Source organism: Periophthalmus magnuspinnatus, chromosome 17, assembly GCF_009829125.3.
Source record: "Periophthalmus magnuspinnatus isolate fPerMag1 chromosome 17, fPerMag1.2.pri, whole genome shotgun sequence".
In the NCBI taxonomy this organism is placed as follows: Eukaryota; Metazoa; Chordata; class Actinopteri; order Gobiiformes; family Gobiidae; genus Periophthalmus; species Periophthalmus magnuspinnatus.
The window spans coordinates 28375616-28390662 of record NC_047142.1 but is presented as its reverse complement, the minus strand read 5'-3'; the positions used below and the strand labels follow the sequence as shown (position 1 = coordinate 28390662).

The window sequence follows — 15047 nt, the reverse complement described above, 5'->3', positions numbered from 1 at the left end:
AACATGACCGGACCCTGCCCTGACGTCACTTCCGTAATAAACACTCGTATCGTGGGGCACAGTTTGCGAACAACTAAAGGCTGGAGGACCGATAAAACATAATGTTCTCTTGCTGAATTTTGAGGGGTAAATCGGAAACTTCAAAACAATAGTAATTAAATGAACGACACGTGTTAGAAAGACGTTTTAAGACGCGTTATGCGGCTAGAAAAATCGGGAGATCATCACTGAACTGTTCTGCTCCTGTGTGTCTGATCGGCTGCTTTACACTGGAGTGAGTCTGATCTGGGTCTGAATAGTCTGAATACTTTTAACTGTGTGTTAGAAAATAGTGTTAATTAAGATCGCGTGTTGTGTTGTTTTCTTCCTACAAAGCTAAGTGGGTCAAGCAAGTAAAAAAACAAAAAAAAAAAAAAACACAAAAAAACAAAGTTGAGACTGTTGTGTAAACGTAAGGCCTGAGAACCAGAGGGATGTAAGTGACATTTTGGGTGGATAATATGCCATGATTTACATGTATTGATCAAGATCAAAAAGCAAATCTTTAAATGGAATTCCATCCGTACCAAGAAATGGGCCCAGTCCTATTATCCCAGTATTTCCATTAACAATATTTATGTCTCATTACTCTAAATTCTTTTAATTTCATCACTCACTGTCATTATGTTGCATTTTCTGACATAATATATAACTTATAACCTTATTTTTTAATGTAAACCTTATGAACACAATCATTCATCATATAGTTTTTAGTTATAGTTGTCTTTTATTTTACCAGAACGTCTCTGTTGATTCACAGCACTGATCTGAACTGAATCTTAACTCTGAATTCTTTGCAATTGTATTTTCAAAATTACATAATCCTCTGGAGAGATAGTGATCTAAAATAGCATAAACATTTCGTAAATGTATTTTCATTCTCAGATTTTTTTGTTTGTTTGTTTGTTTCTTACTGTATTTTGACTTGACTACAGTTGCCAAAATCTGCCTATTGTTAGACTAAATCAGACTATAATTCTCTCTAGGTAGTTTAATTTTGTTTGTTTTCATTTCTACTTTTTGAAAAACTAAAATACTTTAAAAAAATATAAGATTACAAATGTATTGTTTTTCTTTTTATATTCATAGGTGGTCCAAGATGAGTAAGGACATTGCGATTCACAGCTGGCCCAGCTCGTATTACCTGAACACTGAGAAGCGATGGGAAAGTGGTATATTATCACTCACGAGGACCATGGTACGTTTCATCTCTAACCAGAGTAAAGAAAGCCTTGCCAGCTTTCAACTCTCCAGAATCATGGAAATCAAAATGGAGACTTCTAGTTTCATCTTCAGCACCCTGACCATACTCGAGGAGGGCAACGTGAAGCACTGGTTTGGCTCGCTTAAACCGAACAGGCTGGTAGTGTACAATGTTTTGGAGCATTTTTGGAGAGAGCGGTTGCTTTCGTCCAACACTGATACACGAGGAGCAGAGAGCCAGCCATCTAAAGGGAGACAGCTGATTAATCTAATGGCGGGGGCCCAGAGAAGGCTGGAGGACACTGGTAGGGTTCTTAGTCATCAGGGGGAACAGTTCGATAACATGATGCAGGGACTGGAGAAGATGGACTCCGACCTGGATGTGGCTGATAAGTAAGTCACTCAAATGATTTTACAGTTTGTTATTAATGAATGACAAATTACAGTTACTCTAATGAGACTGTATGAGGAGCGTGCTGTCTTTTATATTTGACTTTTGAGCAGATATTTGATTTCACTAGTGAATGAGTGATCTTTGCAGTTCTGCGCGACTCTCAAGACCTACGTATACCTTTTAAAGGGGTTTCTATAATAATAAAGACATTTGTTTTGTGGACATTTTTAAAAATCCTTGAATGCAGTATGCTGGGTTTCGGAAAAGTGCACCATCTGCTGGAGTTGCACCTGCTTGTTATTAGCATTAAAGTTAACTCAGTGGAGATGAGATGATGCTTCCAGATCAAGTTACAGGTCAGATCATTTCAGAGGCAAGTCCTCTCATAAAAATGCATGTGGTGAAGGTATTTAAAGCAATAAAAAGAAAACAAAATGAAATAAATGCTATGTAGTTTAATGCCATACTGAACATTCCAAATAAAGAAATAACATCTCCATAGAGACAAGCAGGTACAGTTCCCCCAAACAGAAAGGTTAGTGCACCTTCACCACATTACTTGTTTTGTATTTTTTAATTTGTTCCGCGTGATAAGAATAGCAGGACCAAGTAGGACAGCATCAAAGCACATGAACACCAGAGCCTTCAGTGTGTGATTAATGGCCTTTGTAATCATGTCTGATACACACACGTTTTCTGCTGACTGCAAACCAACACAACACTGGAACACTGTATATGTTTGTGTGCACAGCTAATTTATTCTTGCACATTGTGGGGTATTTTTACGTGGCCATCTATCGAGGCAGTGGCAGAGCAAGGTTAGACACTGGCAAATACAGGAACATGTGACAGCAGCAATAGCAGTTATAGGCAACAAGTAAAGATCCACTGTGACAGTTTACCCACAATGAGAATGACAATGTATTTTACATTTATGAATTATGTTTAATTTGTTAGTTATGTTATAACTGATTTTGCACTTTTGTCTTTGACTGCATGGAGACTGCAATGACATCTAGAGGGACGTAATTGGGAAGAACAGCCTCCCTGATGTGAACCCGAGTGGTGTTTTGTTATTGGACTGTGCTAGTGACAGCTTGTCCATGACGAACACCATGTTCAGGCACAAGGGCGTCCATTAGTGCACGTAGCACCAGGACACCCTAGGTCGGAGGAGCATGATCAACTTTGTTGTCGTGTCATCTGACCTCCGGCTGAGAGAGGGGCAGAGCTGTCAACCGATCACCATCTGGTGGTGAGTTGGATCTGCTGGCGGAGGAGGAAGCCGGACAGACCTGGCAGACCCAAGTGTACTCTGAGGGTCTGTTGGGAATGTCTGGCGGAGCCCTCTGTCAGGGAGGTTTTCAACTCACACCTCTGGGAGACCTTCTCCCAGATCCTGGGGAGGTTGGAGACATGGATTCTGAGTGGGCCATGTTCTCTGCCTCTATTATTGATGCAGCTACTTGTAGCTGTGGTCATAAGGTCTGCGGTGCTTGACGTGGCGGCAACCCCCGAATCCGATGGTGGACACTGGAAGAAAGGGATGCCGTCAGGCTGAAGAAGGAGTCCTATCAAGCCTTTTTGGCTTGTTGGACTCCTCAGGCAGCTGACGAGTACTGGCCGGCCAAGCGTGGCAAAAGTCGAGGTTGGGAGGAGTTCGAGGAGGCCAAGGAGGAGGACTATCACACGGCCTCTGGTTCTCAACCGGCAAATGGTTGCTTGCCCTCTCTGGGTGCGTGGTGAGTCCCTCAAGTGAGGGAATTATTATTTCCCAACTTATTCATGAGAGAGGGAAGGATGGAGCACGAGACTGACAGGCGGATCGGTGCAGCGTCCGGTCGCTGTAGCGGAGTGTTATGGTGAAGAAGGAGCTGAGCCAAACGGCAAAGCTCTCGATTCACTGGTCAATCTATGGTTATGAGCTTTGGGTAATGACCAAAAGGACAAGATTGCAGATAAAAGCGGCCGAAATGGGCGGAGCTCGGAGTAGAGCTGCTGCTCCTCCACATCGAGAGGAGCAGCTGTTGTGGCTAAGGTATCTGTTCTGGATGCCTCTTCAATGGATCCCTGGGGAGGTGTTCCGGGCATGGCCCGCCAGGAGGAGGCCCCAGGGAAGACCCAGGACACGCTGGAGGGACTATGTCTCTGAGCTGGCCTGGGAACACCTGGGGTTGCAGAAGAGATGGAAGAAATTCTTTCATTCATTTTTTTAATTTTTTTTATAAAAACTGTATTGAATGTGAGGATTTAATTTTCTTAGTGTCAATAGGGGGCAGTAATATGACTTTCTGGATGCAAGCCACCATTAAAAGTCGAAGAAAGAAAGAAGAAGAGAGGCATGACTGCTTACAGTGTTTTATTGATTGAGTATTTTTCGTCAATAAAACATCTGTTTGTGAATAAAATAAATAATAAATTATTATGGAACAGTCCAAGCAAAGTAATAACTTATCCATGGAGACAAGGAGCCCATACAAGAAAAGTTACTTGGAGCACCTCGTTCATGTTTTGGACTGATGGAATAATGTGATATTGTTTTTCCACAATAAACAGGTTTGAATTTTTGGTCCTGTTCCAGACTTCTGTCTGAGCTGGAGTCCCCGTCATGGTGGCCTTTTGGGAAACTCCCCTGGAAGCTTCAGCAGGAGGCGAAGGCAGAGGACGCAGCGAGGGCAGCTTCCACAGCGGCTGCAGCGGCTAACAGAGGCCCGGTCCGGAACAGGGTCATCAGCAGTATCCCTGCTGTGGTGTCTAAGGGGGCGGATTCGGACCTCAAACCTGGCTGCCTCCTGGTGCTAGTGTCGTCTGTGGAAGTGCGAGACACAAACTGCACACTGCTTCACCGCTTCGAACGCAGTGAGGTGGACGAGATACGAGTGCACAGCCCCTATGAGGTCAGCATCAAACAGAGGTTCATTGGGAGGCCAGATATCTGCTTCAGGCTGCTGTCGGCCAAGATGCCCGAAGCCATGGCGGTGCTGGAAATGCAGTATAAAAAGAAAGTGGAATTTAGCCCTGAATACAACGTGTTCAAAGCAACTCCTGTCACATCTCCAACTGACCCACAGGGGGCGCTTCAAGGTAAGGTGTTCAAATTAATACATGTGTACATTGTAGGCACTAAACTCCAAACCATAGACTGTATATATAAATGCTCGTAGCTAACCTGCTAGCCTCCATGTTCCAAATAGTAATTGCTCATTGGCGAGCTTCCTGCTCCATCGACTCCATTTTGCTTTATATTGACAAACTCTGTCCCCTCTCTCTGTAACTGCTGGTGTCAGACTCGTCATTTTGGTCTAAATACGTTCATATTAACCTGCTCTACATGATCCTATTTCACTATTTTGACTGTGACTCAAGATAGGAACATTAATACCAGATCAATGCGGCGTTTTCATTCCTCAAGGTCACTCCCGCTTGCGTTAGCAACAGGTTTGATTCACAGTGTTGCTAAGCGACTGCCCCCTGCTAAACCAATGGTGATGGTGGAAAGGGGCGTTACCTTCAACACCTTCACTTTGGATTGGCTCTTTGGTTGCTTCAAATTAGTCCTACAACTGCTAACCTCGATGAGCTTCATTTGGAGCCGAACACTGTGGGTGACGTTACACTCACTCAGTCTACGTCTTTATACAGTCTATGATCCAAATACACTGAAGCTTACTGTTATACAGTGGTATGGTAGAACAATGATACATTTATCTATATATTTTTTTTTAACCATCAATATCTACATAAACATTTGAACATTTTATAAGGACACTTTTAGATTTTAGTTTGAGCTACATTTTTAAGATAGAATAATTTTTAAATCAAAGTCTGAAAAGTGTCTGTATGTATAGTCTGTTACACATGAACATAAAGTGATTGTTGATCTTATACATTTATTGTACAAAAACACCTACACCTACTTTAGAACTAATACACTTAAAGTTTACATCTGCCTGCCATTGATACATTTGTCCAGAGTGTGGCAGCAGAACAAAATTAGCAATATTTTCCAGAGCAAAGCTGTGGCTGAACTAAATGTTCTTTTGCACATTTGTATTTGTTCCTCTGAAACATATGCGTGTGTGTGAGGGTGGGGTCTGCTCTCCTCATGAACAACTCCCAACCCGTGCCCTTTGCCATGTGCCCTTCACCCACTGCCCTTCGCCCTCTGGCCTTTCCCACCAGGTCCACTCCGGGGCCAGGGTTCGGAGTTGCCTGGGGAGGTCCCCGCTGGAGGAGGACTGTCCCAGCTGCAGGTGCATGTCCAGCACCAAAGTGTGAGCCAGGAGGAGGCGCAGGAGCTCAAACAGGTGAGCCACAGGGACTCACAGTGGCCCCCTACTGGACAGACTTGGAGGGGAGCGGTGTGGAGACAGTACGACTCTGATGAGAGTTTGTGTCATTTAAAATGGATGTGTATTTAACAGTTCTATACTCAGGTGTTTATAATCTAGAGCTCTACAGCTCCGGCGACTAACAGTCTGCATTGTTTATCAGCATATTAATACTGATTTTTTAAAATTTGGTTTTAATAAACGAACACAACTGATCGATAGGAAGGATGAAAATTGGAATACATTTTTACAGGTTACAGGTCAGATCAGTGGAGAGGCAAGCCCTCTTATAAAAATGCATGTTTTCACCCAAAGTGAAGTAGTTTAATGCCAGTAGAAGTAATGCCATACTGAAATTCAAATTAAAGAAATAACATCTTCATGGAGATGAGCAGGAACAGGTCTCCCAAACAGAAAGGTCAGTGCTTCTTTAAACATTACATGTACATGTTATTTAGTGTTTTGTATTTTATTATTTGTTAATGTGTGGTGTGAATAACACTCAATGGGATAGTATCAGAGCACACCGACTCTGGACAAGGCGAATTTTAAATGTTTTGCTGCTTCAGTGACCTGTTTATTAGTGGCAGTAGTAGTAATACTTGTACTAGTAGTACTAGTGGTAGTACTAGTAGTAGTAGTAGTATTAGCAGTAGTAGTAGTAATAGTAATAGTAGTAATAGTCATAATACTTAAATATAATATTCAAAACGGAGTGGATCCTCAGTGGGTTCAAACTGGCATCAGGTTTAGAAGGGTTAAGTTATTGTCCTCTCCAGACACATTATGAGGTCAGTTGCAACAGGAGAGGTCGACATAACACACCAAATCACAATATGACCAAAACCGTCTATATAACTTGCAGAGATTGAGCGATATGTGATTTTTCATGATTGTTTAGAATCCACAGCAGGGGCCGATTTGGTTATTTTCCTCGCATGATATGAAATAAACTTAGTACAAACTCCCCCTGAGCCCATTTAAAAAAAAAATTACAAACCTATAAGAGAGCTGTAGTCATGTTTGTGCAGCGATGTTTTTGTATTAAAGTGTTAATATAAAGCTGTGGATTTTAGCAGTCTGTGTAATTTCTCAGTCGCTCCAGGTGCGCTCCATAGTGAGAGAAAAATTTAATTCTGTAACTGGACAAAAAATTTTAGAGTGAAGACGTTTCGCAGCTCATCCGCTTCTTCAGTTCTGGTCAGACACGTATAAGGCAGTGTCCATCAGGAATCGGATGAAGTGGATAAAATTTTTCTTTTATTGTTTCTTGGCAAAATATCAGCCTGTGCTGCAGATTTAAGGCCGATACCAGATACCCTAAAAAGTCCAAATATCGTCCAAACATCCAAACCATCTTTAAAACCGTAATAAAATAATGCACTAAATAAATGGTAATAGTGATTCCCGGGAGCACTTGTGCATAAACATGGGCGGAGCCGCCAAAAGCATTGTAAATGTGGAAAAAATCTGATTTATTATTGAATCTTTTTACATTGGAAATAAGCTGCCTCATGTCTGACCACTGCTCTAGCAACATGTATTTTGATCATTTTTTCCCAAACCAACTGTTAATATGATTTTGACTTGACTATATTTGATCCGGTCTCTGTTAAATACATGTTGGTGAGACCTCAAACCGAAGGCCGTGCACATTTTACGACAGGAAAAGAGGCTTGGTCAGTTGTTTGGACAAACTCACCAGTGTCTTTCCATTCACCGTTTCACTACACTGCACTTGGGTGGATGTGGTGGAGATGAGCAGTGTAAAGCCAGTGGCATGTTATGCAGCACTAATGATTTAGTACAGTGTTTCTCAAACTCTAGGACGTGAGCTTCAGGTGGCACTCGCACAGCTCCTCAGAATGTGGGCGTGTCTCATTTACAGTGCATTTTATGCACATTTATAACCTTCTTTAGAACTAAAATGGAAATGATGTCCATTTTTAGTCTTGGTTTAGTCCTAGATTAGACCTGGAAAAATCCTGTTATAGGACCTGGTTTAGACTTGGTTTAGACTTGGTTTAGACCTGGTTATAGACCTGGTTTAGACCTGGTTAGACCTGGATTAGCCCTAAATTAGCCCTAAAATAGACCTGGTTTAGTCCTACATTAGACCTGGAATAGTCCTGTTGTAGACCTGGTTTAGATCTGGTTTAGCCCTAAATTAGACCTGGAATAGTCCTCTTATAGACCTGGTTTAGATCTGGTTTATCCCTAAATTAGACCCGGAATAATCCTATTGTAGACCTGGTTTATCCCTAAATTAGGAATAGTCCTGCTATAGGCCTGGTTTAGATCAGGTTAGCCCTAAATTAGTCCCATTATAGACCTGATTTAGACCTGGTTTAGCCTTAGATTAGACCTTGATAGTCCTGTTATAGGCCTGGTATAGACCTGGTTTAGCTCTGGTTTATCCCTAAATTAGACCTGGAATAGTCTTGTTATAGACCTGGTGTAGATCTGGTTTAGTCCTAGATTAGACCTGGAATAAGTCCTGTTATAGACCTGGTTTAGTCCTACATTAGACCTGGAAATAGTCTGTTATAGACCTGGTTTAGACCTGGTGGTACTCAGAAAGCCAGCTCTTTTATTTAGTGGTGCTTGGTGTGAAAGTGATAGCCGCAGGTTTTGTCGTTGGAGCAGTCATCTTAATGTCACACTCTGTAACTTTCCTGGTGGAGCGTCACCTGTTTCTCTCCATGGAGATGGTGATACTTCTTCCACGGTATGACATACAGCCTGTCTATCACCATGGAGGCAAGCAGGTAAAACTATTGGGTCAAATTACAGGTCACATCTGTGGAGAAGTGAGTTCACTCATGTTTACGTGTGTTTTGAGGCAATAAAAGAACATGTCTGTGTCCCTCAGTCATCCAGGTTTGAGCCAAGCCACAAGAAAAATTCAATTCTGTAACTGGACAAAAACTTTAAAAGTGAAGATGTTTGGCTGCTCCTCCAAGAAGCTTCTTCAGTTCTGGTCAGTGTACTCATGCTTTATAATAGACTGTAGACTGCATATATAAATGGACGTAGCTAACCTGCTAGCCGCTGCATTCCAAACTGTAAGTGCTCATGGGTGCATTTACAGCTCCATCGAGGCCCCTTCCCATCTGCCCAGTGGTGCAGATGGGAAGGGGTCTTCAATATTTTCGCTCCAGATTGGCTCTTTGGTTTCTATGATACTCTTGATTGGAATTCCAAATATGGAACCCAAATTGGCCCCTATAACTGCTAGCCTCAATGAGCTTCATTTGACTGGAGCCAAACGCTGTGGGTGACGTCACACTCACTTAGTTCATCTTTATACAGTCTGTGTTTAACAATTTTTCATACTCTAGTTTGAGAACCACACCGTTTCCTTCTTTCCCATTGCAACATAAAACCAGTGCCTTAGCAAGGGCCCTGTATCTCTTGTAACCCTTTGACATTTAATTAGCTGTTTTATTAAATCTCCACAGATAATGGTATGATGTTAATGTGAGCCACCTCGGGTCACTGCCTCACATCTTAAACACTCTTCTCTACGACAACACTGAGTCAGCCATGTTTCTGCCTTGTCTATTGTGCTTATAAATGGCGCACTGTGAGGACGTGATAATGGCTCCTGACTTCAAAGTGGTCTGGTCGGGCCCTAATGCTACAGCTGCGAACACGCCCTGCTCTTAATATAATTCATGTCCAGATTACCATCTACAGACCGCCGTGGAGGCTTAAGTGCTCTGGCAAATATTCACTTTTCAAGCTCTCTAGTACGTTTGGTATCATTCCCTTTAACCAGTGCAAACGGGGTCACTCCAATGGATGACGAGGCACTTTTAGGTTTTATTTATGCCCTAAACTTTAAACTAAACTTGGCAAATAAGAACATGTTTTTATACATTTTTTCCTCCAGCCTAAATGTTTGCGTTAGCCACTTTCTTGGAGTTCTTTAGCGATTGATTTATAAGCAAAAGCTAAAAATATTCATGAAGGTGTGTTGACGTCATCGCAGGGCAAATTAAACCATAACATAACACTGACTGCTGCAGCTGACCTCACGTCCATACTGTGTACCGTACGTGTGTGTGAAGCAGAACACAATATTATTTTTGAAGCCGTGATGGTCGGCTACAGTTTGGCACATTAGAATACATTTGGGGCAGTCCATCAACCATAACATATACAGTAGTTTGGGAGCGACAGCATCTGTTCATGGGCGTCAGTGTCCTGTTATTTGCAATGTTTTGAGGACTTTTTTTTCTGAATTTAAAAGTGTTAGAGAAATGGTGTTAAGTGCTTTGAGAGCTTTGAAGGTAGAAAAAGCCATTTACCATTTTGGCCGTTCCATTTCAGTGTTGTACTGAGGCATTCACTGCCAGCGCAGTCATTGTTATCTTAGCCTGCATCGTCAGAGGTATATTACTCCCTACAATAGAAGCATTTATACTCAGACTGGACTGGACAACACTATTATAATGAGAGTCCATGTGTCCAGTCCTGTACTGATGTTTATTCTACAACAAAAAGATTTTGTTTAAAAACAAAACAAACTAGTCCATGGAGCCAGAAAAAAGAATATTATTTCCAGTTTGTTGGCCTTGGGTTCATTTAGGTCAATTTGTGTCAGAGTTTGATTCTGAACTTTTGTCTCCATCTTCCAAAAAAATAAATAAAATAAAAGTATAGAATTGGAACATTTCTGTGTTGATGACCCCAAGTTAAAAATACAAATTACAGATTCACATTCTAGCCACTGATGTGTTTTTGCCTGGAATGTTCCACAGTATGGGATTAGACTTATATCTTGCATCAATTCAGTTAGGTGTTTTTCATGCCACTTGCTAAAAACATTTTATATATATTTAGACCTCAGTTTGTCAGTCAGTCAGAGGAGCTCAGAGTAAAGCCACTGCTCCTCCACGCAGAGCAGAGCAGGTGAGGTGGCTTGGGGATCTGTTCCAGATGCCTCCTGGACGCCTCCCTGCAGAGATGTTCTTGTCCCACGGGGAGGAGGTCGCGAGGATAGACCCAGGACATGTTAGAAGGACAATATCTTTCGGTTTGGGGTCCCACTGGGGAAGCTGGAGGAAGCGTCTGGGGGCCACGTAAAAGGAAGAAAATGGATGGATGGGCCTCAGTTTGTTCTCATTTTCTCCTTTGTCTCTACACCTTTTGTTTCCTGTTAAACCTCAGATGCCCTTTGCTCATCAGTGTTATCACCCCGTATAAGGTAAATTAAGGGCAACAGTCAAAATTTTAAGCCAAAACAAAATTAATATTAACCGAGAACTATCATCAAAATGGCTGCCAAAAATCACTATCTGTATTTTCTTAAAATATTATATATGAACAGAAATATTTTCATTACAGCAACTTGAGGAGACTCTAATTGTTCCATCTTCTGTTCTTTACTATATGTGTAATTTGAACTGGGAGCCTGATGCCAAAGCTTTCAATTGTCAAGAATGTGTACATTTTGTTCAGTTGCGTTGCGGTTGCTGGGTCTAATTGGGTCAGAGAGCACAAATGTAAACACAAGTGTGTACTGTTTATTTTGCCAGATGCTGCAGCAGTTGAAAAGTCTGGTCCTGGAGGCGGAGACGGAGCTGGAGAGGCAGGATGAGGTCCTGGATGTTCTGACCAACTCAGCAGACAGGACCACCATGCAGATAGGCAAGCACACCAGCCGCATCAAGAGACTGCTCTGAACCAAGCCCAGAAACTCTCTGAAACAAACCCAGAAACTCTCTGAACCAAGCCCGGAAACTCTCTGAACCAAGCCCGGAAACTCTCTGAACTAAACCCGGAAACGCTCTGAACGAACCCCGGATATGCTGTCCTAGTGTAGAGGTGTTTACTCGTCCATATGTGAAGGATTAAGGGACTTTGTGGGTTAGAAAGGCAAAGATTTCTGGATCTTGCTTAAAGCCTACAATTTAACAACCACATGTCTATTTAGTAAGTAAGTAAAATAAAATATAATAATTAAAGGGGCACTATCTACATTTTCTGGTGGAGTGTCTGCCGCCTGCTCGTCTCAACAGATGTTTTCCCATTGCCTAAAATGTTCGAGAGTATGATCTTAATACATATTATTAACACAAAATTGAGCTTTTAATAATGTTATAGCCTTGTTTCCTCACAAAACTAATTTCCCAGTATTGTTATATCAGACGTAGAGACCCCGTGCAGTCCAGGGTCCATAAATCAAATGGCGCTCCTCACCTTTGTGTGCTTACATCGACATGTCGGCCATTTTTATCATTAGAAAAGATTGTTTTCCACAGGGTCATTCTCTCTACTGCCAGTAGATGGAGCGCTACACCTGATTTGAGTATGGGGAGGCCAAAGCTGGAAAATAATGCCTCATTCCAAAGCCATTATTTTAAGTTTTAAAATGTGAGATACCAAAGCAAATGTACTCAAGAGCAAGCTCAACAACAATGCTAATTCTGTTGTTGTTGTTGTTGTTCTTTAAACTTTAAACGTTTAACATTTATTTATTTATTTTTCCAATTAGAGATATTTTGTTTCTCAAAAGTATCTTGAAAACATGCATTCTCACTGTAATCGAAGTCACCTTTGTACAGCTCTGATCTGTAACTCAGCCTCGGGACATCACCTGCTTATATCCACCGAGACAGATAAGTTTAATGTCATACTGTGGAATATCACAGATAATGCCATTGAATTAACATGGAGAGAAGCAGGTGGAGGGCCCAGTATCAGTCACATATTGCATCTTAATGGGTTGATTAGACTAGGTATGATTCTATTTCTTTGTCTGGGTCAAAGATGAACTGCCTTATTGGGAGAGGGGGGCAATATTGACCAAAACCTGTAAAAGTCTTGGTTGAGGTTCCAGTATCACATAAAAAAAAAATTGACTAAGTTTATTTAATTTTTGCTGTTTTTTAAAAAAAATAGTTTTATATATTTAAACTTAAACTCAGTACTCTGACTTAGAATAAACAAAATTTGTTTGGATCTCCCTCCATGTTCAGAGACAACGGCTGATAATCTGCCTTCGGATCATGATTACAACAGAAATGAGGACTCTGTATGCACTTGCTTTTTTATATGATTAATATATATAGACACGATATTGTCATTTATACGCCAGGTTTTTCGTTCAAGTCAATCATGAAGTCACAATAGCATCCAGGTAATCATTTCATAAAGCTGTGGTCTGATCTGAGCGCCCCTCTGAGCACATGCTGCTGACATTTAAAACAGAAAAAAATCCCTTTTTCAACTTTTTATATTTATTTAATTTGATTTCAATATCAGAAAAAAAAGCTTTTGGTTTGACTAAAGCCGGAGAGATTACCTGTGCACTTTTGATCGGGTTGAATTTGACGGTTTGTGTTCGCAGGGGAGACGACAGGGGGGACAAAGGGGTCTGTTGTCCCAGGCCCCAGGGTCTTAGGGGCTCAGAATTAGACCCTCTTCCTATTCATTTGTATTGGAGGAGGGGTCCATGTGAGGTTTCTTGCCCCAAGCCCCCAAATATTTGTCAAAATTGCATTTTTTATACATTTCTGTTCTGTAAATAAGGAACAATCATACTGTCTCATAACTGTTTCCGGGTCGTCACCTGAATCGTTTGCCTGTCCACATTTCACTTTGCAATACTGTCAAATATTGAAATTCTGTTAAGCGGAAATACTATACAAGCCTTGTGTATTGTCTCTAGGCTTACAGCACCTTACATTTGATACCAAGTCACATCCAAAGAAGGTTTTCATGTTGTTCATGTGCGATGCCATTCACCGTGTGCCACATGCTTATAATGATAAATTAACTCGTGCTAACTGCATTTATCTATGTGTTGGATGTTTTGGTTGTTTACTTCACTGTTTTTTGCCTGTACATACAAATAAAATAAATAAATAGCGTTTATATATTGTTTTTTTTTTTTTTTTTTTTTTTCTTATTTACATTTACTGAGCTGTTTTAGCGTGAGTTTTTTTTTTTTTTTTTTTGCATCTGAACTGCAGATCTGATGTTTTAATAACATTCTCTACTGTTCCAAATTACTAGTCCCTTATGGGCCATTTTTGTGCAAACTATGTAAATTTGCAGCTGTCTGGTTAAAAATAACAAAATCTGAGTGTGTGCTGTCTCCAGTGGCTTTTGTGATTTCAAGCACTATGTGACATCACACTGTACTGTCCTAATTAAAGTCAGGTGTTTCTGATTGCAAACCCTTGGCTGCAGGGTCAACCTAAACATCATTGGTAGATAAATGATGTTGTGTCCTTGGGCAAGACTTAATCCACCTCGCCCTGTCTGTCTCATCTGTGTACACTGGTGTATGAATGTGTCAATGGTTCCTTGTTGTAAAGCGCTGTATAAAAATGTGACCATGACCATTTAGCTTGAAGCGTGGATATCTGTTAGACAAATCACACTGTTGCTTCCATGTCCAGGCACGCCACCCCTGCTTTCTCACTCTTCCCTTCAGTCCTCTAGACTCCGCCCCCTCACTCTCCCCTTTAGTCCTCCAGACCCTGCCCCCCTGCCTCCTCACTCTCCCTTTTAGTCTTCCAGACTCCGCCCCCCCACCTCCTCACTCTTCTCTTTAATCCTCCAGACCCCATCCCTCCTGCCTCCTCACTCTCCCCTCTAGTCCTCCAGACCCCGCCCCTTGCCTCTTCACTGTCCAGACCCTGCCAAGTTTACCTACTCTATTTGAAATGTGTTTTTTGTTGGAGTTTTAGTGTTTTGTCCCACTTTTGGTCAGTTATTGCAGGCCTTTACATTTGTTTACATTAGCAGCTGGAACTAATATGGCGGCAGGTGGCAAAACTGCTAATTATGCATTGTTTTAAGTTCAGGAATGTGAAATAAAAAATAAAAAAATGATGCCAAGTCACACAAAAAGTAGTTCCAAAAGCTTGAATAACGCACAGGACCTTTCACATTTGTTCTCTGCTCTGCCCACCCAGTCTGACGCAAGAACCAAGATCTGCTGCTTCATCTCAGCCTCACTTCGGTCTGTGTTTTATAGAAAAATTATCACTCGAAAAAGGTTTGTAACGCTTCCACAGTTTTATTGTATGTTTTGAAATTATAATGGGCAAACGCTTCAGCTG

The 15047-nt window shown here is 41.4% G+C and overlaps 1 protein-coding gene across 2 annotated transcripts; it reads left to right on the top strand.

Annotated features, from left to right (window-relative positions):
* Positions 1-24: 24 nt before the first annotated feature.
* On the top strand, positions 25-13850 carry snap47 (synaptosome associated protein 47). 2 transcript variants are annotated; one of them, XM_055228517.1, is made up of 5 exons: positions 25-274; positions 1129-1635; positions 4218-4720; positions 5819-5943; positions 11511-13850. In XM_055228517.1, exons 2-5 carry the CDS (start codon positions 1139-1141, stop codon positions 11655-11657), a joined length of 1272 nt encoding a protein of 423 aa, XP_055084492.1. In that variant the 5' UTR covers positions 25-274; positions 1129-1138; the 3' UTR covers positions 11658-13850. The 2 variants fall into 2 exon arrangements, with proteins under 2 accessions (XP_055084492.1, XP_033838410.1); XM_033982519.2 differs by having other exon boundaries at positions 43-126; positions 11511-12342.
* Positions 13851-15047: the final 1197 nt, after the last annotated feature.

What these genes read in the sequence shown, in the direction of transcription:
- snap47 (XM_055228517.1), top strand. Translation starts at nt 1,139, where the DNA reads ATGAGTAAGGACATTGCGATTCACAGCTGGCCCAGCTCGTATTACCTG. An exon ending in GACCTGGATGTGGCTGATAA is followed by an intron (nt 1,636 to 4,217) that starts GTAAGTCACTCA and finishes GTCCTGTTCCAG; the next exon opens with ACTTCTGTCTGAGCTGGAGT. An exon ending in CCCACAGGGGGCGCTTCAAG is followed by an intron (nt 4,721 to 5,818) that starts GTAAGGTGTTCA and finishes CTTTCCCACCAG; the next exon opens with GTCCACTCCGGGGCCAGGGT.